Source organism: Triturus cristatus, chromosome 2_1 (genome assembly GCF_964204655.1).
Source record: "Triturus cristatus chromosome 2_1, aTriCri1.1, whole genome shotgun sequence".
NCBI lineage: Eukaryota > Metazoa > Chordata > Amphibia > Caudata > Salamandridae > Triturus > Triturus cristatus.
Window position 1 is genome coordinate 491,616,702 of NC_140581.1, and position 26,753 is coordinate 491,643,454.

General features: G+C 50.3%; 1 protein-coding gene across 3 annotated transcripts in view; it reads right to left on the reverse strand.

Moving 5' to 3' along the window:
- Positions 1 to 26,753, reverse strand: part of FCHO2 (FCH and mu domain containing endocytic adaptor 2) — a 1,031,922-nt gene that overhangs the window by 695,400 nt on the left and 309,769 nt on the right. For all 3 annotated transcript variants that reach the window (XM_085632343.1, XM_085632342.1, XM_085632344.1), the window contains one exon: positions 18,609 to 18,705. In XM_085632343.1, coding sequence (XP_085488469.1) covers positions 18,609 to 18,705 — 97 coding nt within the window. The remainder of the gene's footprint in view (positions 1 to 18,608; positions 18,706 to 26,753) is intronic.

A 26,753-nucleotide genomic window follows, 5' to 3' on the forward strand; every position in this document is an offset into this window, starting at 1 on the left:
TCAAGTGAACTCCCTGGAGTGGCTTACCTCCTTTTTGAGCGATTGAACATTTCAGGTCATGGAAACCACCTGTCTCCGACACAATGCCACCTTATGTGGAGTACCACAGGGCTCGTCGCTTAGTCCTACATTGTTCAACGTATACATGTGCCCATCGATGAAAACTGTACAGGAGTTTAGGTTGTTTATTGTCTCCTATGCAAATGACACGTAACTGGTGGTCTAGTGGCGGGTGGGCCTAACTCGAAACATCACCATTTAGCTAACTGGATGACCTATTATCGCCTGAATATAAACGGAACTGATGATCATAGGGAATAACCAGTGTCCCAGGCCTATGATTAGCTTGCCGGATGTCTGGGGAGACTCTCCCGTTCCCAAATCTCCTATAAACAATCAGGGCATGTGGTTGGATAAAACACTAACGGTGCAAGATCAAGCTAACAAATTAGCGGCAACCTGTTTTAGCCTACTTCAAATGATCTGGAAGATCATAGGGCTTATCCAGGAACAGCTAAGAAGAACTGTAATCAAAGCCCTCGTGGGCTCCTGCCTGGACTACGGCAACTCCCTGTATCAGGGCCCACCTAAATATGTTACTAACAGACTGCAAGTAGCACAGAATGCAGCAGCCAGGCAACTTCTCAAAATCCCAAGACACAAATCAGTAAAGACCTCCCTGAAACTGCTTCACTGGCAACCCATTCAAGGCAGGATCAAGTTTAAATGTCTCTGCCTGGCTCACAAAGATATTATTTATTTATTTATTAATCTATAAAGTTTTATATAGCGTGAACAAGATTCTGAAGGATATCAGAGCGCTTTACAAAAGGATGGAAGTAAGGACATAAATGTAATATCGACATCAAGTAAGAATACAAAACAGTATTAAACGCATAATTACAAGACAATTGATTTAAGGAGAGTAATACAATAAACAAGTATATAGCGGGCTAAGAAGGAGGGCACACAATGAGGTAAAGAAGAGCAGCATCAAATGATGGTACAATGGTTGTAGGATGAATGGCAGGGCCCTGCTTAAAATCAGAGACCTACCCTCCCCATATGTACCAAAGAGATGTCTTAAGTCCTCACAAGACCGCCTTATGGGAACGCTAAGGACAAAGAGATCAAGATGGGGAGGCATGGGGGGCGTGGCTTAGCGCCGACAGTAATGGCCGCCTAAGCGAAAAGCTCCGTCGGAGCCGAGGATCAAAACCCCCTATATCTCCGACAAAATCCAGCGGGGCGGAGTCAGAACGGCGCCCCACACCTACGGCGGCGGACCGGATCAGGGAGCCCCGAAATTACGGCACAAATCGAGGCCGGAGGACGCATGGAGGCCCGGAGGGCGCGGCGCCGGCAGCGTCTTGGGAGGAGCGCTGCCGAGGAAGCACCGGGGCGGCGCTCGGCCTTCGCGCTGTACGCATCGCGGGGGAGAGACGACAACGAGGGCCGGGTCCCTCCCTCCCCCCCCCAGCCCAAAAAACACAAAGTGTGAAGTGAAGGGTGGCCGGCTGGAAGACCTAAGGAGGCGCCGACACCGAGGGTAGGACGGAGGAGTGGCGGTGTCCCTTGCCAACGGATGGGCCTTCGCACACCGGCACATACTTTGACCTGGAGGGCCCCCCGCCTGGGTGAAGTCGCATAGCGAGCGGCACCGGCTTGGTGGAGGGTGCGGCTTAGGCGAAGTGTTGGAGGGAGCGCGACCAGGGAACACCGGTGCGGCGTTGCGGAGGAGGGGACAACAGCAGGGACCGGGCCATACCCTTCCCCCCTCCACCCGACTGAGAACGCCGAGTGTGGAGCAACAGGTGGCCGGCTGTGCACTAGGAGACCAGGGGAGGCACCTACACCCAGGGTGAAGCGGAGGAGTAGTGCAGTCTCTCGCCGGTGGATGGACTTTCGCGAACCGGCATCTACCTTAATTTGAAGGTCCGTACACCAAGTGAAATTGCATAAAGCGCGACGCCGACTGAGTGGTGGATGCGGCGCACTTCGACGGGCGGCGTAGGCCCACATGGTGCGCCTCTCACATTAGTGTTGTCGCCGGGCACCCTTACTACGGCGCGGGGTGTTCCCACTGCGTCCCCGGGGTGATTTCTCGCAGGGAAGTCCAGAAGAGACCACACGCATAGGAGTGGACCAATAAAGACTGCAGGTACCACTGTTGGGGCCCTTGCCGGATATCAACGGGGGGTAGGAAGGAGCGTAACTGGCGGTGCGGGGGGTACCCTCATCGCCTGGACGGGGGTGGGCTCTGCCCGTGACAGGCAGTGAGAGGCTACAATCGGACGGCACAGTGGAGAACTTGCTGGAACACAACACGCTGGGGCCACAGGACGCACTGGTGAAGGTCGAGGGGCGGACGCGTTGCCAGCCCACGGACGAGGGAAACACGACACAGGGGATGGTGGTCTGACTCGTAAGCCCTCCTTGACGCTAGGCCTCAATGTGCGCCAGACGGAATATCCGGTCTAATAAACACATATATGAGTAGCGGTACGGCGCTACATCCGGTGGTTTGGTCTGTGCACCTCCGATGGTAGGGGTGGGGTCGGCCTTGTCAACCACACGACTTGTGGCGGAGGATCAGACGGTGAAATCTGGTGACTGGATCGTGGTGGAAGCGGCTGCCCCAATAGACTATAACACCTGAAAGGGAGAAGTAACACCTGGAGGGGTGCACAAGTGACCTTCATACCACCACCATGAGACCTAAGAATACCGCTACAGTGCAATCTAACAAGTTGGACAAATATGCCATCCCCAAAACGACGCCGCAGGCTGATGGGGCGCAGGAGGACCAGCCGGGCGAAGCGGAGCCGTCTCTACAGTCTATAATGGCAGACATCAAGGGGCTGGGAACTACCCTCGAAACAAAAATGGACAAAATGTCCATCGAGATGAACTTGATGAGAGCTGATATGAGCAAAACCGCAGAGAGAGTCAAAGTGAATGAAACCAATGTCAAAGACCTCCAGACAACTACTAAACGCCTGGAAGAGAGACTTAACGCCCTGACCCACCAGCACCGCCAAATGTCCCTAAAGCTCGAGGATCAGGAAGGGAGGGCCCGACGCAGTAACATAAGAGTGGTGGGAGTCCCGGAGGGACTGGAGGGACAGAGTGTCGATCTCTTCCTTGAGGATCTCATTCTAAATCACCTCAAACCAAAATGGCTCTCCTCACTCTTCACGGTGGAAAGGGCACCGGTCCCCAAACCCAAGCCAGGTGCGGCCCCTAGGACGATTATTGCAAAGATCCTCAACTACAGAGACCGTGATGCGATACTACAGGCAGCGAGGGTCCAAGGGGACCTACACTACGACAACGCTAATATCCGGTTTGTCCCGGACTTCACTCTCAAGGTACAGCAGGAGCAGTGCTCCTTCGAAGGGGCACAAAGAGACTGACAAAACTGGGGTTCCAGAACAGAAGCCGGAGGCTATTTCATCAAACCGTAATGTATAAGTAGATATGTTGTTGAAATATGGGGCGACCGACGTTGGGGTCCGTAGAACTGAGAGACGACCTATTAACTTTTGAAGAACTCTTTGCAGTGCTGGGAAGGCACCCGAACGTTGGTCCGACCCATTTGATAATTATAATATGCAGGATGCATTCCTGATTAGCATATCATTACTGCTCAATTATTGGGGCGCCACTCTTAGATCTCGTGCTTCGCAATATTTCAAGCAACACAGGGGGAGAACTTCAGGCGGCCGGAGTTGGCTCTGGCCCACTTCCCCACGACACAGTTGATCATTGATCACCTATTAGGGCGATAGGCACTCTGCTAGTTGGGGATGTGGGTAGTTTCGAACCTACGTGGCAGGGTAGCAGCGAGGGGGGCTGAAACAAAGGGGTTAGGAAGATTGTGGGTTTCAAAAATTTTATTGTTGGTTGTGGGGGGGAGGGAACGGGTTTTTTTTTTCCGTTGGTCATGCAATCTCATTGGTAAAGGGGTTGGGTCACAGGCTTTATGGGTGGTTCATCAAGCTCCACTATTGTAACAGGCATGCACTGGGATAAAAGTATTAAACTCATGAGTTGGAACGTCAACGGGTTGGGTGATAAAATAAAAAAGGAGCATAGTGCTACAACAATTCAAAAAACACATGCCGGATGCCGCACTACTCCAAGAGACACATCTAATTGGTAATACTTGTAAAGCGCTTAACAGGTGGGGCTATAGAATGGTGGCACACGCCGGGTTCTCAACTGGGTCCCGAGGGGTGGGGATCCTTCTAAGGCACACCTTCCCCTTCGATGCGAAGCACACATGGGCAGATCCACTAGGACGCTTCGCAGCGGTCACAGGGAGGTGGGAAGGGCGCCCACTCACATTAGTGGCTGCATACATCCCCCCCAGGCCCAATCCTATAAGGACCTTGGTACCTTTCTTCTCATCCTACCTGAGGGGCACCTCGTGATTGGGGGAGACTTTAACTCCGTTGCATCAGGGGAGTTGGACAGACACCCACCGTGAGACATCGGCTCGGGGTAGCAATGGCTCCCGAACTTTCTTGAAGCTTTTGGCCTCAGTGACCTCTGGAGGCTGCAACACCCCTCTCTCAGAGAATATACATTTTTATCGGGATTCCACCATACCCACTCGAGGATGGACTACGTTCTCGCGCCCTTTCAGGCAGACGTGAACACACGTGAAATCAAGCATTTGGCGAGGGGTATCTCTGACCACTCCCCCATATGGGTCCATCTTACTATTGGGGAAAAAAAGAATCAGCGGTCGTGCCGATTAATCCCTGGTATCTGAAAGATCAAGATACCAGAGCCGCGATGGTGCAGGCAATTGAACAATACTTCCTCGACAACGAGGGTACGGTGAACTCCCCCACTACTTTGTGGGAAGCATTCAAGGCGGTGCTGCGGGGACGCGCAATATCGGCCGTGGCGGGAAGACGTAAAGATAAAGAAAAGCAGTTAGCTGAGGTTGAACGCGACCTCCTCCGCCTTGAGGAGAGAGCCGGGCACAACGTGGACCATGCCATCTCCCATCAACTGCAAATAAAAGCAGCTGAATATAAAGCAATCGGGACCGATGCTGCAAAAACCCTCGCAAGGGATAGAGATGGACGGATCTATGATCAGGGCGACAAAGCGGGCAAACTGATAGCCTGACTAAATAAAAAAGAGAGAGCGCAAAGAGTGGTGTCTGAACTAAAAAACACTGCTGGCAGGGTGCTCATTGAGCCCCACGAAATAGCTAGAGAGTTCGCTATTCACTTTAGAAAAGTGTACCAGAGGGGCTCGGAACTCACAGAAAACGATTCCTCTGATTTCTTGGCAGATATTCACCTACAGACCCTCTCTGAGCAGGACCGTGAAAAACTGGAGGGAGATCTCACAAATGACGAGTTAGCCAAAGCAATAAGAGATCTCAGCGCGGGCAAAGCGCTAGGGCCTAATGGCCTTCCCATTGAGCTATACAAGCTCAAGCCAGATAAAGTAGCGCCTCATCTGAAAGCCATGTATGAGGATAGCAAGAAAATAGGGAAATTGCCAAGAGACCAACGTATAGCCACACTGGTTGCCATTCCCAAGGAGGGGAAGCCAAACGACAAATGTACTTCATACAGACCGATATCCCTGCTAAACGCGGAACCCAAGATACTCGCTAAACTACTGGCCAATAGACTCTGGCTGATTATAGCTAAGCTGGTACATCCTGACCAATCGGGATTTATACCCCACCGTAATACGGCCCTTAATCTGCGGCGTCTCCATGGAGTACTGGGATGATGCCCCGGTATCCAGGAAGACGCAATAGTGGTCTAGCTAGACGCGACTACGGCATTCGACACTCTGGAATGGGCATACCTCTTTGCAGTCCTTAAAAAGATGGGCTTCGGCCTCAAATTTATAGGGTGGATACACCTGCTATATGCGGAGCCACTGGCCCAAGTGACGGTCAACAACAAAACCTCAGATGTGTTCACACTAGGCAGGGGTACCAGACAGGGATGCCCGCTGTCGCCACTCCTGTTCGCACTCTCCCTCGAGCCGCTCGCGGCCTGGATACGGAGTGATGCTTCGATCCGGGGACTTCGATGGGCCGAGGGATGGGAGGATCAGATCTCATTATACGCTGATGATATCCTTCTTTATCTTGCCTCCCCTTCACGATCACTAAGGGTGGTGTGTGACATCTTTGCCAGTTTCGGAACAAACTCGGGCTTCCAAATTAACTGGAGCAAGTCGATGCTCTATGTTCTCCATGGGAAAATCCCACCCCTACCCAGGAACTGCCCAATCCAGATAGCTGTCGAGGGATTTAAATACCTGGGCATATTCGTCACCACAGATGCCAAGACTCGATATGAGCGGAACCTCATCCCGCCGCTGCAGAGGCTTAGAAGGGACACCGACACCTGGAAGAAGCTGCCCTTATCTCTCCTCGGGAGAGCAGCACTTTTCAAAATGATGGCATTACCCCGATTCCTATATGCCCTTCAGAACTACCCAGACCCGGTACCTCACACGTTCTTTAAGGACATTGAAACTTTGCAAAGGGATCTACTATGGGATGGGAAACCGCACATAGCACTCCGGAAGCTAACGCTTGGATGGTACGACGGGGGTATCGCGCTACCAGACATCAAGAAGTACTATTGGGCAGCACAGTTGTCCGCAATAAACCAATGCCAGTATGGAGGCGGGGATGACCCAGCGTATGGTATGGATAGATGGCTACTACCGGGAGGGGATTTTACGAGAGCACTATACTCTAGACCGGCTAGGTTCCCGCTCACTGGGCCTACCAAACACGTGGTGCACTTATGGCACGTGGTTAATCGCGCTCTGGGATGGGCCAACAGACTCACGCTAGCGACTCCCCTTTGGGACTGAGAACGGTTGGGAACTCTAGGACGTACGAAAGGGTTTGATAAATGGGTCCTCATAGGTATCTCACATATAAGAGACGTCTGGGGGCGGAATGGAGTGGCGACATTCACCACACTACAGCAGACATGCGAGATGGATGACTTTAGATACGCACAGGTCAAACACTCCCTACAGGTCAACATTCCGGCTGGGACGTCACTACCTGAGTCATCCCCTCTCGAGGATAGACTCCTTGATGGACACTTACCAGAAAAAAGTATATCCCTAACATATAAAAAACTCATTCACCACACTCCAGACCCTTTGACAACATTTAGGGAGAAATGGGAGAGGGATGGTTTGGAGATTGATGATGAAGAGTGGCAAGAGGCACTTTCCTCACCAAAAGTAGTCGTCATTTCGGCAAAACTGAAATTGGTACAAGTAAAAAATGTACACAGGGTTTACCACTCGGGCGGCAACTACTGCTCATGGGCAGAAGTGAGGATGGGATGTGCAAGAGAAAATGCGGGCTGGAGGGTACCTTCCTACACGTTCTTTGGGAGTGTCCACTAATTCAAGATTTCTGGCAGAAAATCCTAGGGTGTATGAGTACGGTCTGGGGGGGTGACCCTTCGGCCCGAAGCTAAAAGATGCCTTTTGAACATCTGGGAGCCCACAGACTTAAATGTGAAGGGAAGGCTCTGGGTTACACTCGGGCAGATGATTGCCAAGCGCAACATAGCACAGCTATGGGGGGCTGCGACACCGCCAACAGTGAAGGGATGGAGGGAGGACATGGATTGGTGTATGACAAGAGAGAAAACAGTATACGTTGCCCGTGGATGGCCCAGGAAATGGATGGCAATCTGGACTAAGTGGAATGTATACCGGGGAGGAGTGTGCGAGCCCCCTATTGTTCCCTCCCCTGACGAACACTTGACGATCTGAAACCAATTGCATGTACTATTGCTGCAACTTTGATAACATAAGCAAAACACCAACGCTTGTAATGACACTGTTCTCTGTAAATGCGCAAATTGATTATTTGAGTCGCATGACCCATTTATTCATGTTTAATAAACAGAATTGATAAATAGAAAATAAATTAAAAAAAGATGGGGAGGCATATCATTTTCATACATGGTCCTGAAGCTGTGAAACTCCATGCCGTGGGAGCTGAGATTGCTTGTAGAAGAACCCAGCTTCAGGAAGAAGCTCAAGGCATGGCTATTCCCTTGATAACTGTCCAAACTCATACCCTCGCCAGCAACTCTCACAGCACTGGGCTGGGAAGCCCTTGGTCAGCCATGTGCTTTACAAAAAGCCAAACATAAACATAAAATTCCTTTTTTTCTTTCTTCTGTTTGCTGTGGACATGCATGAGTGAGAATGAAAGGTGATCTATTTCCACGGTTCTCTTGGGGACTAGAGGTTAGTGTTCTAGGTTTGCTGAAATCACCTGCTACTCTGGAAAGGTTAGGAGTGCAGGTGAGGAACTGTGAGCTAGCCGGATTTGGGCCTACAGGTACTGACATGGTAGAGACACTCAGTCCCTACGTACACGTCCTGTTCTCTCAAGGAACAGTTCTGTTCCCAAACAGAATCCCTGCAACAGTATCTGCACTATTACCCTTGCTGGTTTGTGTGGGATTTTGAGACACTTGAGGAATTTTGTCAAAGTCCTCTTTTCTTTGCAGTAGCCTGTGTATTTTGTTTTCAACATCGATAACCATTTTTTCCAATGTTGATCATAACCTCCTTTTCAGAGTCGAAAAGTCCTTCTACACCTCCCTGCCCTTCGAATGGTCACATTCGCCTTTCGACATTGAGCCAGGTGGAGAAGGCGCGCTCTTAGCGGGGTCGTTTGTTTTGGACGTATGGAGATCCTTAGTTTTGATCCTGCCTTAGACCACCTTGATGCCACAACAAAGGTAATTTCAACCCAGAAAGCCTCGGTTCGGTACCACTTAGGTCTTGCACTCTTATCAGTGTGTTTTATTCAATGCTTTCGCCTCCTAGTGATCCTTCTTGTGTGGGTCTTCCATGTAACTCTATGTGCATCAATTCTTAGGCGTCTGACCCCTGATCTCCCTGGGCAACCTTGGGGTCCTCAATGATTTTTTCATCGCTTGAGAACCTGAAGTCCTAAAGTGACTGTCTTGACTGTGCCATGGTGTAATGCTCCCATCTTTGTTTCTCCCTTACCTTAAGGAGTCAGGGAAAGAACTCAGCACATGCTGAACACCTCTCCATTTGGGGGTATTAGAAAGGCACAAATTGCACACCATGCCTTTGTATGACATTGTGGTGGTAAATATCTGAAATGGGTGTTAACATTCCTTCAAGGCCTGAGTGGGGTTTTCACTACTACCACCTCCCCGCCAGTGTCCATTCTCAGACCACGTAGTCGATGTCCAAAAGAAAAATCTGCGACTTTCAGATGTGTTCTTTGGTGGCGTCCCCCTCAGGAGTGGTTTCGTCTCCGACGACAATTGTGGTTTTTTTTTGTGCTTTGCAGTTTTTCCGTCACTTTCTTCAAAAACGTCAGTGCTCTTGACCTAGAGCTGTGGACCTTGCTCCTGTACCCAAAGGTGACCACTAACAGAGGCCTGTTTTATGCCTTTGATTTCATAGGGGACGGGTAAGCCCATCTCTGGTCGACACCAAAGCAGAAACAAAACACTCCACTAGATGTCTGTATAATGCACATCATGTGAATCCAGAAATAAAATCATGATGCAAAAACACTTTCTTCAAAATTATAATATTCTTTCTATTTCTCCGGACTGGTTTTGGAGTAGATTACGGAAAAATGGCACAGAGCCCCAGGTACTGAAACTCAAGTGATTTGAAATCTTGTTAGGCTTTCTGAGGGAAGATGACCTGGATTATAGGTAGATGAAGATTTTCTGTGTTCGTAAGTGTGCGGTCATCACTCCCATACTCTGGGAGATGGTGTTTTTTTGCTGATTTCAGATTGAAATGAAGCACACTGCATTGTTTGGGTGCACATCCCGCGATAAAAACGAAAAATATTTCTGTTTGTCATCCTCTGAGTATATAAAAATATGAACCTTAAACAGATGCAATCTCCCAGATGAAGCAGTGAGGCTATCGGATTCTGTGCCATCATTCACAAATTCTCTTTTATGATTATTTTTTTTAATCAGATCTAGAAATGATCTGAATTCTTTCTCTGTGGTGTTCGTCTTTGGGATAACAAATAGTGTAAAATAAACTCCTTTTCCTCATTGAGTGAGAAAAACTATTCAACAATGATTAAGTTGTTAGCTTTGCTGTATTTTTGGAGGACATTTCTTGAGGCAAAACGCATAAATATCTTGCACAATATTAAGCACCCATTTGTCTTCCAGTGATGAAGTGGAGTGGTGTACAATAGTAGGGAAGATGCAAAGTCATTGTCTTGATGTCGCGGGCGTCGTTCCCCATGGAGACCGATGATGGACATACACTGCCTCTAAAAGGGCATATCTCTTGGTGAGTAATGCTGCTGTTGTGAGTGCTGGTACTGCCAGCGATACATTGGAACTTCCTCCTGCTGCAGCTGGTGGTAGCACAAATCTTGGAATTTGTACTGACTTTTACAGAATTTCCTTTAAACCCACAGTCTTTAGTGTTTCTGCTGTTGTGTTCATGCTATGCAATGCATCCCTTTAAAGTAAACATTAGTGAATGGCAAATTCATTACGTTTTGCTTAGCTTCAGACTTTGTCAGTCATAGCCATGAAGACCAACTTAAAAACAGTCTGCTGCAATATGCAGATGCTGTATTTAGTGAGGAAATGACAAATAATTTTGAAAACCTTCCTTCTGGTGCTTAGAAATGTACTTAGCAAACTGTTACACCAATCCCAATAATGACCTATCAAAATGGTCCAACTAATGCTCCCTCTGAATGCTCTTGGAGCCAATCCAGGCAGGCCATTAACTATCCTGCCAAAAGAGACTTGTCATTTACTCTCCCTGTCTGAAGACAGAGGTCAGGGGGGCTGATGCACAACGTTTTCTAACCACAAACTTTTACAGAGTCAGGGCTGTCCCTCCAAAAAACTTGACTTGTTCCGGTGCCTTATACATCTTTCAAAACACTAGAAATGCTGGTTTAATTGTGGCTGGGGCTATTTCAGGGCAACACTGGCACCAGTGGCTCAAATAGTCTTGTAGGTTGTAATGCTTTCATAGAGAAGTAGGAGGTGAAGCTGGTTTATAAGACATTGTAATTTATCAAAAGAGTCAATATTGATTTATCTTCTGGGTGTAGAAGGAATAGGTGTGCACTTCCTTTTGCCCTTATGTGACACTTTATTATCTACTAGAGTTCTGCTTGTATCAAGAACCTCTAATGGTTTAGGTTTTCGATGTATGCCAAAAGGCATGATTTTAGGTGTTTATGATACCACAGATGGTAGAAGTATTATTTTTTTAGAGCAAACATAACTAAAAGTGGCCCACATTGCATCTCCAGCCCTGGAACCGAAGAGGACTATTTCCACTGCAGATGTACAAAAGCAAAATACAGGGAGTCACATAGAGGTCAGCCAATAGCCGAAGTGGAGTGAAGCACTGTCCTATGCTGTGGTTGGCAGAAGCGTGAGCAACAATTCAACAGACAAATTAATGAAGACCACCCACCGATAGCCCATAAATGTAAGTATAATTGACATTTCTTTTTTGTTTTACAAACAATGGTCTTGAGAGACAGCTGTCTCAAAGGGCAGACCTAAACAGGGCAGGACTATGCAAGTGCTCATGACTATCACAGCAGATCCTACAATGCAAATGACATTCACATTTCTTTTTTTTTAAGAAAAGATTATTCGTCAACAAGCACATATGATGCAGGCCCCCGCTAATCCAGAGGCATCTGCCAAGTCATTGCAAACATAGCAACATTGACCTTTTACATTAATAAAATACTGCAAGGTGCACTACATTTGAAAAACAGAAACCCCCCCGCCCCTCCCACCACCCGGATCCCCCCCGACCGCACTATACCATGACCAGCAACCAACCACCAATAAGAGCATAGACTAGACAGATCCGACCCCAGGTCCAACATAAGCCATCCCGTCCCATGGGCACTAAAGGGACCCCTCTTCCCGCACCTCCGGGGGTGGCTCCAGCAGGATACCCCTGTAGTCTGCCCATCGCTTCCAAATCTTATAATGTTTGCGGAGACACCCCCTGGCAGCGAAGATAGGGAGCTCCAAACCCATGCTAAAATCCAGACCCCTCTTCCACACATTCAGAGACGGGGCCACCGGTGCCTTCCAAGCCCGGGCGATATCCCTCTTGGCCAAGGTAAGGCCCAACAAAAGCAGGTGTCTCTTGTAAATGTTTCCTCCTATATCATCCATAATGTGTAGGAGAGCCAGCTTAGGGTCCGTTGGTAGATCCCACCCCAACACCTCCGACAGGCAGGACAACACCCCCCTCCAGAACCGAGACAACGACACACATGACCACACCGTATGAAAGAAGGAGCCCTCCTCCCGCCCACAGCGGAGGCACTCCGGGGACGCAATCAGCCCAGCCCGCCACAGCCTCCTACGGGTATAGTAAGCCCTGTGTAAGTATTTGAATTGAATGAGGCGTAGTCGCATGGCTATTGCTGCCCCCCCGGGGCGAGGCCAGCGCCTCCGTCCAATCCGACTCATTGAGGGGCCCAACATCACCCTCCCAAGATCCCTTTAGGCCCTGTAGTGAGGGGGAACTGTGGATAACGAGTGTTCTATATATCTTAGAAATTTTCCGCTCGAGGAGATCCCCCATGAAAAGCTTCGCCTCCACTGGACTAAAATCTGCTATGGAATCCAGGCCCACCAAGCTAGGGGACAGTGCATGGCGGAACTGGAGGTACCTATAGAATTGTGCCCGGGGCATTCCGTATTCTTGTTGCAGATCCTGAAAGGACATCAAGGCACAGTCTCGTACCACATCCCCTATTGTGGAGATGCCTATCCTATCCCAACCCTCAAACCCGGACAAGGCCGCCATCTGAGGTAGCTGGCCGTTATGCCACAAGGTGGTTTCCCGCGTGAGCACATTCCACCACCCAACTCGTGTCAGCGCCTGGCGCCAGATTCGAAATACTACCTGCGTCGCCGGGGGCAGGTGCGACCGGAGCGAGGCAGAGTAGAGCAAGGTGTGTATCGTGTGCGGAGCCATAAGTCTCCGCTCCACGGCGTAGGCCGGGTCTCCCCTATCTCCGTACCACCACTCATTCAGAATTAACAGGTGGGAGGCCTGATAGTAGGAGAGTATATCCGACGTAGCCAAACCCCCTCCATACGTGGAGAGGAAACACATCTGCAATGCTACCCGAGCCACCCCACCCTCCCATAGAAACTGGCCTAAGATCGAATTCACCCGACGGAACCAGCTCGGCGGGATCGTATACGGATGATTCCGTAACTGATACAGAAGACGAGGGAGGGCCACCATCTTGAAAATCGCCGACCGACCAAATATAGTGAGCGGCATCCGAGCCCACAGTTGGATATCTTGGCACACTCGCTCCCACACGGGCACCACATTACGCTCCCAGGAAACCGCCGGGGTGGGAGACAAAAATACACCTAGATACTTAAATCCCCCAGCCGCCATTCGCACCGAAGAGGCCCACTCCCCCTTCTGAGCCGGACCCCCCAATACCCACAGGGTAGATTTCCGGGGATTCATGAAGTGGCCCGAATTCTCCCCGAAGATCTGCATTATGCGGAGTATCTGGGGTCCTGTACGATCACGATCCGTCAGAAAGAAAAGGACATCGTTCGCATATAGGGCAATGCGATCGACCAGTCCACTCTCCCACTCAAAGCCAGAGATTTGCGCATCTATCCGCACCCAGGCAGCCAAGGGCTCCATGGCTAGGGCAAACAGGTATGGGGACAGGGGGCATCCCCGACGTGTTCCACGTCGCACTGGGAAGGTCAACGACGTCACCCCCGCCACCCTGACCGAGGCTGTGAGCTCCGTATATAGGAGCCGCACGTAGGATATGAACCGCGGACCCAAGTTCAAACGTTGCAGTAACAAGAACAGATATCGCCAGCTGAGGGAGTCAAATGCCCGGTCCATGTCCGCCAGCAGCAGGGCTGCTGGAACCCGCAACCGCAGTACCGCGGCAACCGCCACATGGGCCCGTCGGATATTATGTCGTGTAGCGCGGGATGGCTAAACCCGGCCTGATCCGGGTGGACCAGCGAGGCAATGTAGGGTAAGAGGCGGTTGGCCAGGGCCTTCGCCAGGATTTTGGCCTCCACGTTGAGGAGAGAAATCGGGCGATACGAGGCGTGTTCCTCCGGGGGTCTACCATCCTTGTGGAACACCACAATTTCCGCATGCCTCCAGTCCCGAGGCAGCAACCCACTGTCTCGAGCCTCCTCTACCACCGCCATGTAATGCGAACCCAATTGGAGGAAGTACTTCTTGAAAAACTCACTCGGGAACCCGTTGGGGCCCGGGGCCTTTCCCGGGCTAAGGCTTCCCAACGCCTCCCCAAACTCCTCCAACGTGAGCGGGAGATCCAGTTTAGCCCTATCCGCCTCCGATAATGTCGTAATCGGGTGGTCATGAAGGAATCGCTCCACTGCCAGTCCCGGGAGGCATTTACAAGGACTATATAGGCCTGCATAGTATGTAGCGAAGCTATTAGCGAGTGCACCTGGGTCCGCAAGAGGCAAGCCCTCTGAGTCCACCAGTCCCGGGAGATCCTGGGCACGATGCACCCCCTGACACAGCCTGTGCAACATTGCACCCGATTTATACCCGACTCCTAGTGGCCAGCCAAGCCTGCCGTGCCTCGTCCAGCAACAGGGAGCTGTACGTCTGTTGTGCATATAGTAGCTGCCTGCCGGCGAAGCATCTCCCCCCCATCCACCCGGCCCCTACGCTCCAACTCCGCGACTTCGGCCTCCGCCCGGACCAACCCCGCCCGACGCTCGCGACGGGCCGTCGCACAGTATGAGATATCCGCCCCACGCAGTGTCAGCTTCAACGCCTCCCACAACATGTCCGCCCCGGGCACGGAGCCCACATTCAGTGTCAGATATTGATCAAGCGCCGTAGTCATGTGCGTCATATAGGCGCTTTGTTGCAAGTGCCACCCCGAGAGTCGCCATCGAAACGGCTGCCCCGAGCCCCCCATACGTAGGAGCGCTGATACTGGAGAGTGATCCGAGAGCCCCCGCGGAAGAATCTCAGCCTCCACCAGACGGGACTCTGCGGACCCCGAGAGAAAAATGTAATCAAGTCATGAGAAGGAGCCGTGGACCGCTGACAAGAATGTATACTCGCGGGCAAGGCCATGGCAGCGCCGCCAGGCATCCACCCACGCTAGGCCCCCGACCAGCGCACTAAGTTTCGTCGGCCCACCCTCCCCTCGCCCCCGACTGTCGGTCCCTGCCGAGATCCATCACATTGTTCCAGTCTCCCCCGATAATCCCCAGAGCCTCTGGGACGTCCGCCCAGCGCGCCATAAGCTGCTCCGCAAACGTCCAGGACAGGGGAGGGGGGGCATACACACTACCAAACACCACCTGTTCCGCTCCTATCCGCCCCAGAACAAACATATATCTCCCATATGTGTCTGCCCAGGTGCGGTGATGCATAAAGGGGACCTGCCTATGCACCAATATGCCTACGCCCCCGGAACCCCGAACAAACCCCGAGTGAAACACTTGCGTGTAGCCAAAGCGCTGAAGGCATAAGACCTTCGTCCCCAACAGATGCGTCTCCTGTAGGAGCAGCACATCCACCCCGGCCCTCTTCGCATATTGCAGAAGCGCCCCCCTCTTGATTTTGTCCAAGGCGCCCCGGACATTCCAACTCAACACCTTAAGCGTAGCTATTCTCTCACTAGTCCCCCGGGAATCTGCCGCCATGAGAGGAATGACAAAGGAACAACATCAACAAAAAGACCCTGGCGTCAGTCTCTGCTCCAGCCCAGCTCTGTACAAAAGTGCGGTCAACCCCCAACCCAGAACCCCCATTCCCAACTGTCCCCCCCAAACCCGCCTCCCCCACCCCATACCTCACCAACGCTGAAGTACCTGTCGTGGTGAGAAGCATCCCAGGGTCCCAACCATGAACCTCAGGAGTTCCCAACCAATGGATCCCCAACTTGCCCCCCAAAACAAAGACACAAAGACCCCACCCGCAACCTGCTACGGTGGTATCTGCCCTTCACTATATTCTCCGGGGCCGAGGCCATCCCGCGCAACAGGAGGACGAATCTGCCAGCAGCCCTCTCACACAGCGGAAGCAAACAAACCCGGCCACATGGAGCTCCCACACCCTCAAGTACTAGTCGGCAGTTGGCCAGCTTCAGAGTCCGCCCCACGCCGGGCCCCCCCCGGGCCTATTGCGACGACGAGATCTGGATCGCCATTGTCTCTTTGCATTAGTTCCCATCGCCTCATTCTGTGACAAATCCGATTCCTGACCCAGGGGTGTATGGGGGCGCAACTTTACTGTCTCATCCGTCCATTTGAAGACCTCCTCGGGCGAGTCAAAGAACAATGTACGAGCCTCGTAAACCACCCTCAGGCGTGCAGGATAAAGAAGCGTATAGGAGAGATGGAGCTCGCGCAGCCGGGCTTTGGCCGCCAGGAAGGATTGGCGCTGCTGTTGGACCATGCGCGTGTAATACGGGAAGACAAGAATTTTCAAATTGAAGAGGCTCCTTCTCTCTGGCCTGACGGAGAATAACATCCCTGTCGTGATAGTGAAGGAGTTTGGCAATAACGGGCCGCGGACGGGCCCCCACCAGCGGCTTCTGAATAAGTGCACGATGCGCCCGCTCCACCACAAAGCAACGGGACAACGAATCCGGCGGGAGCCAGCCCACCAGCCATTGGGAAAGGAAGCGCTCCATGCTATTCCCCTAGCAGCCCTCCGGAAAACCCACAAAGCGCAGGTTATTTCTGCGGGCCCGACCTTCTGCGTCCTCGACCCTGCCCGCCAGGCCCCGCTGGGTCGACTCCAGGGCCGCCACCCGTTTCTTCAGTGTAGCCACCTCATCCTCCACGCCCGACACCCTAGTTTCAGTCTTTGTAATGCGGGCTACCGCGTTGCGTAGATCCTGGCGCAGTAACATCACATCTGCGCCCACGCCCCCATCTTGGTGTCCAACATGTCCCGGGACTGCGTGATAGCTGCTAGGAGGGCAGCGTTGTCCGGCGGCGCCGCCGAGGGCCCCCCGGCGGCCACCCCGACCACACAATGACCGGTAAATTTATCAATTGGCCCTTGCTTCGCCGCCGCTCCGCCATGCTTGACCTTGGTCATTGTCACAGGCCCGCTCCCAGAACACAGCCGCTCAAGACCCGGGGAACCCAAGGGTGGGTCGCCCCCGCAACCAACGGTGCCGCCCCGGGATGCTGCCCCTTCCAAATGTCTTAGGCGCCAAATGCCCGGCTAGAGCCACATATATCAGGGTTCTGACCACGCCGCTCCAGGCCCCCAGTCACAGTCGCCCGGTCCGCGGCCCACCGGCCTAGGCCCAATCCCCACAGGAAGGATCCAATCACAAGCGCACACGTAGGGCCTCCGGGAGGGGGGGGGAGGGGAGGGGGGGGCGCAGCTTCCGCACCCACCCCGCCAGTCAGCCGTATCAGGTCCCTCCGCCGCGGGAATCCAGGAGGCCACAGCCCGCCCTGCCCGGGCCGAATCACTGTCCATGCGCACCCGCCACCTCCACCCAGTCTCCTCGCCCCCCGCCGCGGCCCGATTTGGCCGCCGAGCCCCCCAGTCTCCGATGTAAGGGGGGGAAGGGGGAGAGTGAGAGCGCAACACACAGAAGGCCAGGGGCGACACCGACGCGGAGCCCGACCACTCACCGCACCTCTCCGCCACTTGCAGCACTCCAGGGCAGGGCGGCCCAAGAATCCTCTGTAGGTCATTCCGGATCAGGCTGGGGTGTCTCCACCCAGGGCACCTCCCTGCTGCTGTCGTCCGTCCACCTCCAGGCTCGGTACGAGGTCTCCGCTGCTGCTCCGCGCTCGGAGGGTAAGCCCCGCCTCTCCTCGCACTGGAGGCCGCGGCTCACTGCGCCACATTAGGCCTGCGGGCGCCGCTCAGATATCTGGCTGCTTGCATGGGGCTCCGGCCCTCAAAAATCAATCGGGCTGCCCCCGCTGTCCGCCGCCACTGTCTCCGTCGCACAGGGCACCCCAGCCCCGGGGAATAAGGCTATTTAGCAGGATATCTTACACGTGCGGGCGGGAGCCGACTCAGAACCCGTCCGCCATCTTGGCTCTCCAAGCGACGCCCCTATGACATTCACATTTTTAAACTAACCTCAAACAGTGACGAACATGATGTATGGACCAACAAATATACATTTGTGTATATACTTTAAATACCATACATTTTGTTAAATATATGACATTTTATTAATGGGAAGCACACAGACAATACAGGGGGGTTGCCCTACAGAATGATGGGCTCATCGTTTGACCATTAACATTTGTAGGTTTACACATTCAGGTAACAGCGGCCCCCAAGAGGATCCCATTTTAGAAATTATATCCAGGTACAAGAGAAACATTCAGATAAGTTATCCGCTGTATTTATCTTTAATCAAACAAGGCTAAATCACATACATGAAGACATACTTTGATTTAAAAAAGGTTTTTAGGCGGGACAGGTCATAAAACATTCTGCAAGATAACTTAGTTGCACAACAATCTTAGCAAGTGATATAAGAGCCTGCCTTTATTGCATGACCTTACCTGGTCTCTCCTTGCCTGTACCTTTGGTGTCAACAAATTTTTGTATCAAGCTTTCTGCTGTCGTATTTGCCATGTTGTTTGTAAATTCTTCATTGACCTTCAAGGAAAAGAGACAATTGGAAAAACATTTTAACTAAGAGGTTTTGACAGAAAGCAGAAAAAAGTCATTGGTTAATAACACTCTTTGCTCAAAATGAAAAACTGATTGCACACAAATATTTCAAATGCAAACCTTCTTTTGTGTGGTTTCTTCCATTGCTTACTATAATGCTTCATTAAGCCAAATGATAAAAGAAATTCATGAGTTAGGGCTTCATTCTACAGCCCTTGATTGGTTTGGATCTTTCCTGAGCAATAGGATCCAGCCCATTGAGCTGAATACTGTTAGATCCTCCCCCTACAGTGTAGGAAGCTGGCACTGTATATACTATACCGAAGTAAGGTATAGTGTGCACAGAGTCCAGTGGCTCTCCAAAGGTATAGCCAAGGCTAAATTAGATAATCACTAGCAGCTCTCTTTGTGGTAGTGTGATCAAGCTGTTAGGCTTATCAGGAGAGTGTGTTAAGCATTTATTGTATTCACTCAATCAAGACTGATGGCGCATACTCAGACCGTATACAGCCCAATTAGGTAAGTATAAAAAAGGTATACTTATGATTTATTTCTAAAATCAAGCAGGACTTGGCACTGGTAAGTGAAATATACTTTCAAATGCAAAACCTTACAAGGAAATGCAGTTGTGGTTTAAATTGCAATTGTTACAGGTTTGTATTTGCTTTTAAAACTGTTTAAAATACATAGAGATTATTTTGGAATACTTTTAGATTGTATCGACTACTTGGAGTGATATTCCTAGATATCACACCCTGGATCCTACAATACAAAGTTAAGTAAGACACTTTTTGGTTTAAGGCACAGTTACTTTACTTTCATACAAAACACAGTGCAACACAACATTTTAGGAACAAAAACGCGTTACATTGGTTCCTATGAGGAAAATAGTGTTAGTGGTTGACAGGTAAGTAAACATCCTGCAAGTATGGTTTCAGGGTTTAGGACCAAGTTCCCCAAGGTCCAGTTAGGCACTCAAATCGCATCACCGGCGGCACTAGGGTGGCTGGGTGCAAAGGCCCAATGTAACTAATGGGGCTAGAGAGCTGTTGGTTGGGGGCTGCTTACGAGCAGGTCACTCGGATCTGGGAGTGAAGATCCTGGTGTTAGGATCAGCACTGCAGGGGCCAACAATCAGAACAAGAGCTACACCACCAGAGGCACTGAGAGAGATGGATACAGAGTGCCAAAAAGATGTCAGGAGCCCTGCAGTTTGCAATGGAGATCTCTGGGTCGAAGAAAATACTGCAGGCTCGAGCAAGGAGGTTTCCTGAAGAAGTCAACTGGCAGGAGAGGTAAGTTGGGTTTTTGGGGAGGCCTGGACACTGTAGGTTGGGCCACCCAAGGCCATGGGGCATCGGGGTAGGGGTTTCTTGAAGCGTTGTATCTTCTTACCAGCTCTGGTCGCAGTCGGGGGGCCCTTCAGGTTGAGGCTGCAGGAGTCGGCTTGAAGCTCGAGGTAGGTTGGGGATCCCAGGTCAGGATCACTGGGGAGTCTCCTCGTGGTGTTGGGCCACTTGGGCAGGGGCCATCAAGTGCAGAACCGCAGAGCCGTCTGGATCCGGGTTCTGTGTTGGAGTCTTTGGCTGAGCAAATCTGGTGCTCACAGGAGACAAAGTATGTGAGATGAGTGCCGGGCAGGTCCTCTGGGTTTTGGGGGGCTGCTGGACACGGGGTATCTGTTGTAGGCAGGTCAGAGCTAGACAGGCCGGTAGAACTGGGGCAAAGCAGTTGGTGTTCTCTTCTTCATGGGTCAGCATGGCTCTTCGGTCCTTCTTTCTTCCTAGAAACTGAGGAGGCAAGGTTCAGTGTCGCCCCTAAATACTGAATTTAGGGGCATTTACAGGGGTGTGCAGGTCGGGACCAATAGGTCCCTTCCTTGAGGTAAGTATATCCCCTATTATGCCACCCTCCAGTGGGATGGGGCACGAGCCGCTCTCTAATTTTCTGGGTCCCCTCACCTTCAAGTTGGTGGGACTGAGATGTGTGCTTCACCTTGCCTCCCCCACCTGAAGGGTGGGGTTGGCAAAGGTAGGCAAACCTCCCCTCCTAACTTGGTTTTTCTGCCGATTCTCCCACCCAAAGTGGGGGGTCAGAACCAGAGGGAGCCAATTGCTTGGGGCAGCAAAATGCATGGACAGCTTACAAAAGCAGCAGGCCTTGGAAGCTTCCCATTTGTGGACCCTGCCCATCCTAGGGGAGGAGGCATGACATCTCTGCCCAGGATGGGCTTTGTTTCTGGACCCAGAGAGCGGAGGCCCTCTACCCAGGGGTTCAGAAACCTGTTTGCTGGTGGCAAATGGCGGATAGCCATTCAGGAACCACATCAGTGCTGGTTGTTTTTCAGGGAGCATCTCTAATATGACCTCTGAGTGCATTTTACATTAAATCCCACACTGTCATCAGTGTGGGTTTAATGTGCTGAGAAGTTGGCTACCAAACTTCCCGGGATTAAGTAAAGCCATTATGGAGCTGTGCCATTCGTAATGACTAACTCCCAGACCATATACTCTTTATGGCTTTACTACACTAACAATGTCTAAGAATGGACTTGAATATTGCAGGGGTAGTGCTTATGCAACTGTACCCTAACCTGGGGCTAGTGCACCCTGATAAAGGGGGGACTTACCTAGGCCCCAAGCAGTGGGTTGCAGGCATGGCACAATGGCAGTGTGTGGTTGTTAATGTGCAGGCTCCCTAAGGGTGGTACAATAGGTGCTGCAGCCCTTAGAGGCCTTCCCTAGTCACAGTGCCCTTGGTACCCATGGTAACTTTTACAATGGGCTCACCTGTGGCCAGAGATGTGCCAATTGTGCGTACAAAGGTACCGTTTTGGGAAAGCCCACAGGCCCGGGTAACCTGATTGGCACATCAAGTCAATTTGCATCAAATGTCAGGCAAAAAGGGGGGGGGGGGGGGTTACTGCAACAGAAACCCACTTTCCTACACACAGCTCCTAATGCAGGGTACTACAATGTGCATCCTTGAGCCTAACACTTTTCAACGTGTACGTCGCATCTCTTGCCAAGATGGCCAGAAATTGTGGATTTGAGATATGTTGGTATGCAGAAGATACCCAACTGGTCATCTCAATAGTGCAGAAGCATGAAGAAACCAGAAAAAACCTTTCTGGCTGCTTCTCTGAGGTAGCCAGGTGGATGATGACTCATTGCTTAAAACTAAATGCCAAAAGAACTGAGATTCTACTATTTGGAAGTGCTCATCAGATTTGGGATTCATCATGGTGGCCTGTATCCCTGGAACTCGCACCCTGAGCCAAAAAAGGCACCAAAAACCCCACGAGTACTCACTGATCAATCTTTGTTCATGCAGGAGCAAATCAAAGCCTCTTGTGGCTCCTCAGAAAGCCTTTCTGCGTGGAAGCCAGTCAATTGGTGCAGAACCGTAGTTCAAGCCCTAATTGACAGTATATTGTACTAAGGGAATGCCCTAAACATGTGGATGGTTGACTATCTTTTTACCAACTTGCAGATGATACAAAATGCAGCCGCAAAACTCATCTGCAATAAAGATAGACACAGCTCCGCTTCGGCCTGCCTAAAAACCCTCCACTGGCTGCCCATTAGAAAGAGCTACTTTTAAGCTGCTCTGCCATGCTTATAGTGTAAGGTGGAGTTTTACAAACCTACAAGAAATTTGAGATCTGTAAATCTAGCCTTAGTCAAAGTCAATTGTGTAAAGCAAAACTAGAGCCGGAGGTTGATCTTTCACCCATATGGCAGCAGTCCAGTGGAACCTTTTACTCCTGGACCTCTGCCTCATTAGTGACTGTGTTCGATTCGGAAAAAAGCTTAAATCATGGCTCTTCCCAGAGTAACTGACTCATCTATTAAATTGTTCCTTCCCCCAGTACAGATAGGCCGTGTAGCAGTTTCAGCAGGAGATATCCCTGTGGGGATGAGAGTACGTGCTCTACAAATACTGCAAATAGATTTCAGGCACTGCTTCGGGGGATTGCAGGTGCCCTTCACATCATTTGGCTATACACAGTAACATTTTATTTACATTCCTAAATACCTGCAGGACTCTGCCTATTTCTGCGCCTTTTAGGTACTTAATCAATTGACAGAGACTTAACAGTTGGAGGATCTGGGCTATTATCTTCTGTTTGCCTTTGATGAAGTACAAAAATGCATTGATTAAAATAACAGTTTTGGCTTTAGACTCAGCTAGGCACACAGATACACAACACATAGAGGGACATACATCTGCATATACGCACAAACGATAAAACATACGCAGCACTTATGCAGACTGACAACACAAACACAGGCACTTGAGTTTAACAGCATAGATTTGCATTACTGCCAGTGGCCCCATGTCATGCATGACTGGAGGCAGGCCTTAGATTCTGGTCTAAATACATTTTGTAGTCTAGTATATTTTAGGCCATACTTTTAAATGTAAAACCAAGACTAAGGCCTCACAATGTGAGGGGAAACAGAAATGTTTAAACCGAGAAAGAAAGGTGGCATGGTTCTGGATGCTTTGGAGTTTTGAAAATCAATCAATAGATTTATTTGTAGAGCGCTTCTTGTCACCCGTAAGGGTATCCAGGTGCTGGCAGAGTTCTATTGATTAGCTGAATAGCCAGGTCTTCAGGGACTAGTGCAAAGCTGAAAGAGATAGGGAGCTTCGTAGATGAAATGGTAGCTCAGTCCATGTCTTTGCTGCTCGGTAGTAGTACCCTCGGCATCTGCTACGTCAGATGCAGGGGTGAGGGTAAGAGAAAGGAGAGTGGAGGGGTCTGGTGGGCTGATGGAAGTTCAGGCGATGGTTCAAGCAGGCGGGTCCAGAGATGTGTAGAGCCTTGTATTCATCGGTCAGGAGATTGAATGGGCATTTGTAGTGCTAGAGGCTCTCTTGTGGTCTGACACCCTGTGCTGACCTTTGACTACCATTATATTAATTGACTTTGGTGTGTTATTTTATCCTAGCCTGAATGTACAACATCCTGCATATGCCTTGTTTCTCTTAAAGGTTTCTTTCTTGTAATCTTGCAGTCTTTCAGTGGAAGCTGTCAAGGAGTAGAACAGCCTTGCTAAGAACAGAATGTGTGGGTGTGCATTTGAAAGCATGAGAGAGAGAGGTGTGGAATGTACTTTTTGGTCTCGAAGTTCAGTGTTATAAGCATTGGTGCACAAATGTGCACTGTGTTGTACATTGAAATGAAGTATGTGATGCCATAAGCAGTGGTGCACAAATGTGCACTGTGTTGTACCCTTAGTAGTATTATTAATTTCTTACTATTGGCTTTGACATGGCCCCATGTCATCCTGAATTCTGACTCTGCCTGGCTTGAGCTTTTTCTGGGTGCCCAGCCACGCTTGCAAGGGTTTTGGGTTAATCACGTTCAAGGATTGTTTTTGTGAGAGTGTTTAATGTACCCTGGAAGGCTTTCGTGAGCTTCATCAGGATAAAGGCTGGAACATGCGAAAATGTAGAGGGGACTCCTTCCTGCCATGAAAAGCTTGCTTGGAAGCTGGCTAGTTCCAGTAAGATTCCTTGTGCGGGGAGGGAACTCTCTAATCTTCTATTGTGTGTTTTGAGACTATAAAGCTGAGGTTTGTTGACAGCTGAGTTGGGAGCTCACTTAGAGTAGACGTACTGCTGTAGGGCAAACGAAACTTGAGTCCCGGTCGAGAGTCCAAGCCAGCTGTGGATGCCCCCCCCCCCCCAGTGAGAACTGGCAAGGATGTCGAGTGAACGATCGGTTGGGTGATTTGTTTCTGACTAGTGCCATTGTGATGCGTGGTTCCAGTGGCTGTGGTCATTTGAGGTGTTTGAGTTTTGATTATTGCCATTCTGATGTGTGGCCAGTGGCATTCATCATTTGAGGTGTTTTCTTTGTGATGTGTGAATGAGTGAGGTGCACATCCAAAGTAATCATTTGATGTATTCAGTGTATATATCTTTCTGATCTCTTGCTGGACATCCAGCATATTTTCTAGAGTGTTATCTCATATTATTTGCTGCTGGTTTATTCATACTATTATTCATGTATTTAACTGTTGCATTTACCAAGTGTGTTATTTTTGCTTGCATATAAATATATATAGATATCTATGCGTATTTGAATGTTGTGCATTTGGCATCTGGGAAAGCCTTTCTGTTAGAGAGCATTGCATAAATAAACCCTATTCCTTTCTCCAAAAAGAGAGTCTTTGCATTTTGTCAAATAAAACCCTTTTCTAGGTGCTGTTGTGTTTTGTCTCCTGCTTCGCCGTGTTTGAGCCACCGTGTGGGGGATTCTGTATTATCTGAAAGGCGAAGCAAGACAGCATCTTTTCTCTACATGAAGCCAGTGGACTTCCCTGAGGTACGAGGTGATGTGGGTTCGTCTAGGGAGATCCAGGACGAGCCTGGCTGTGGAGTTCTGTTTGCTCTGTAGTCGTCTTCTGAGGTGAGCTGCGATACCTGCATAAGGAGCATTGCCACAGTCCAGTCCACTGGAGAGGATGACCTAGGTGATGGTGCGTCATGAGATTTGGGGTAGCCATTTGAATATCTTACGAAGCATGCAGGGAATGAAGAAGCAGAAAGAGGAGATGGAGTGGACCTGTGTTGTCATGGTCTGCTTGTGTCTAGAAAGGCCTAGGTTCCTAGCATGGTCAGTGGGGGTAGTAGTAGGTCAGAGTTCCGAGAGTCACCAGGATGTGTTCCATAGGGAGCTTTTTCCCCCCAAAAAAGCAGTACCAGTGTCTTGTCCAAACTGAGCTTAAGGTAGTTTTCTTTCATTCAGTTGTCGACGTCTGTCACGCAGTTGTGGATGTTGGTCTTGGTGGTGACTTTGGAGAGGATGAGTTGTGTGTGGTCGGTGTAGGATATGATGTGGAGTCCATGGACTTTTGCGATGGTGGCCAGAGGCATCATAAGTGTTTAGGATGGTGGGATGAGCATGTTCCTTGGGCTACTCCAAATATGATTTCCTTGGGTTTGGAAGTGAAGGGTTAGAAGGAAGACTTTTTGCGTTCTCCCGGTGAAGAAAGAGGTGATCCATCCAAGAGCCGATCTTTACATGCCCCTGTTGGGCAGCCTGTGATGCGTGCGTGGTCGGAGACCATACAGAAGGCTGAGAAGATGTCTAGGAGGATCAGAACAGCAGTCTCTCCTTGGTCAGGTAGGGCTTGGATATCGTTGGTAGCCATGAAGAGGGCTGTCTCAGTGTTCTGGTGGTTGCAGGATCCGGATTGGGAGGAGTGGAGTAGGAGCTTCTGCTACAGATGTGAAGAGAGTTGTTGGTTGATGATTTTTTCTAATACTTTGGCTGGGAATGAGAGCAGGGATATCAGTCGGTAGTCGTTGAGTACGTGTCTCAATCTGGCTTCACCTAGGGTGAAGATGTGGTGAGGGCGTGGGTTGGTTGGGACCCCTGAGTGGACGGAGTTCATGATGGAGGCTGTGTCTTGTAGGGCGAGCTGGCTCCATTCGGCTAGACGTATGTCTTTGGTGGACGCAACGTCATTGTGTTGCTTTAAGAAGTTGGTGGCCTTGGGCTGGGGTTTGAAGTTTCTGTAGATGTCGGTGATCTTGACATGCAAGAAGTTTGCAGGGTTGTCGCAGAGTTCCTGTGAGGGGGTAATATTGTTTGTTGAAGCTGAGGGGTAGGAGAATTCTTTGACGATGCTAGAACTTTGCTGTTATTGGAGCTTGATTCAATGCTTGAGGCTAAGGCCTTTTTTCCCAGATTCTCTCAACTCTCTGTGGTAGAGGTTGAGGGCTCAACTCACAAAAAGAGAAGGACTAAAAACTTATGACAGAGGAGGCCCTCCTGTAAGCAGTTCTGTCTGTGTCTCTGTCAAAAAAAGGATAGAGGGGAAAATCAACAGATTTTTAAAAACTGCCCTCAACCAATATTTAGTGGAATGCTTCATCATAGGGCCGCTTATGAAGCCCAGGTGCAGACCAACACATTGAGTGGATTGCTGAATTTTTAAAAAGCAAAGATCAAGCAAGAAGAAGGGGGAAATGAGGTGAGGAAAAGTTTTCCCAAGAGGGATAACTAGTGCAGA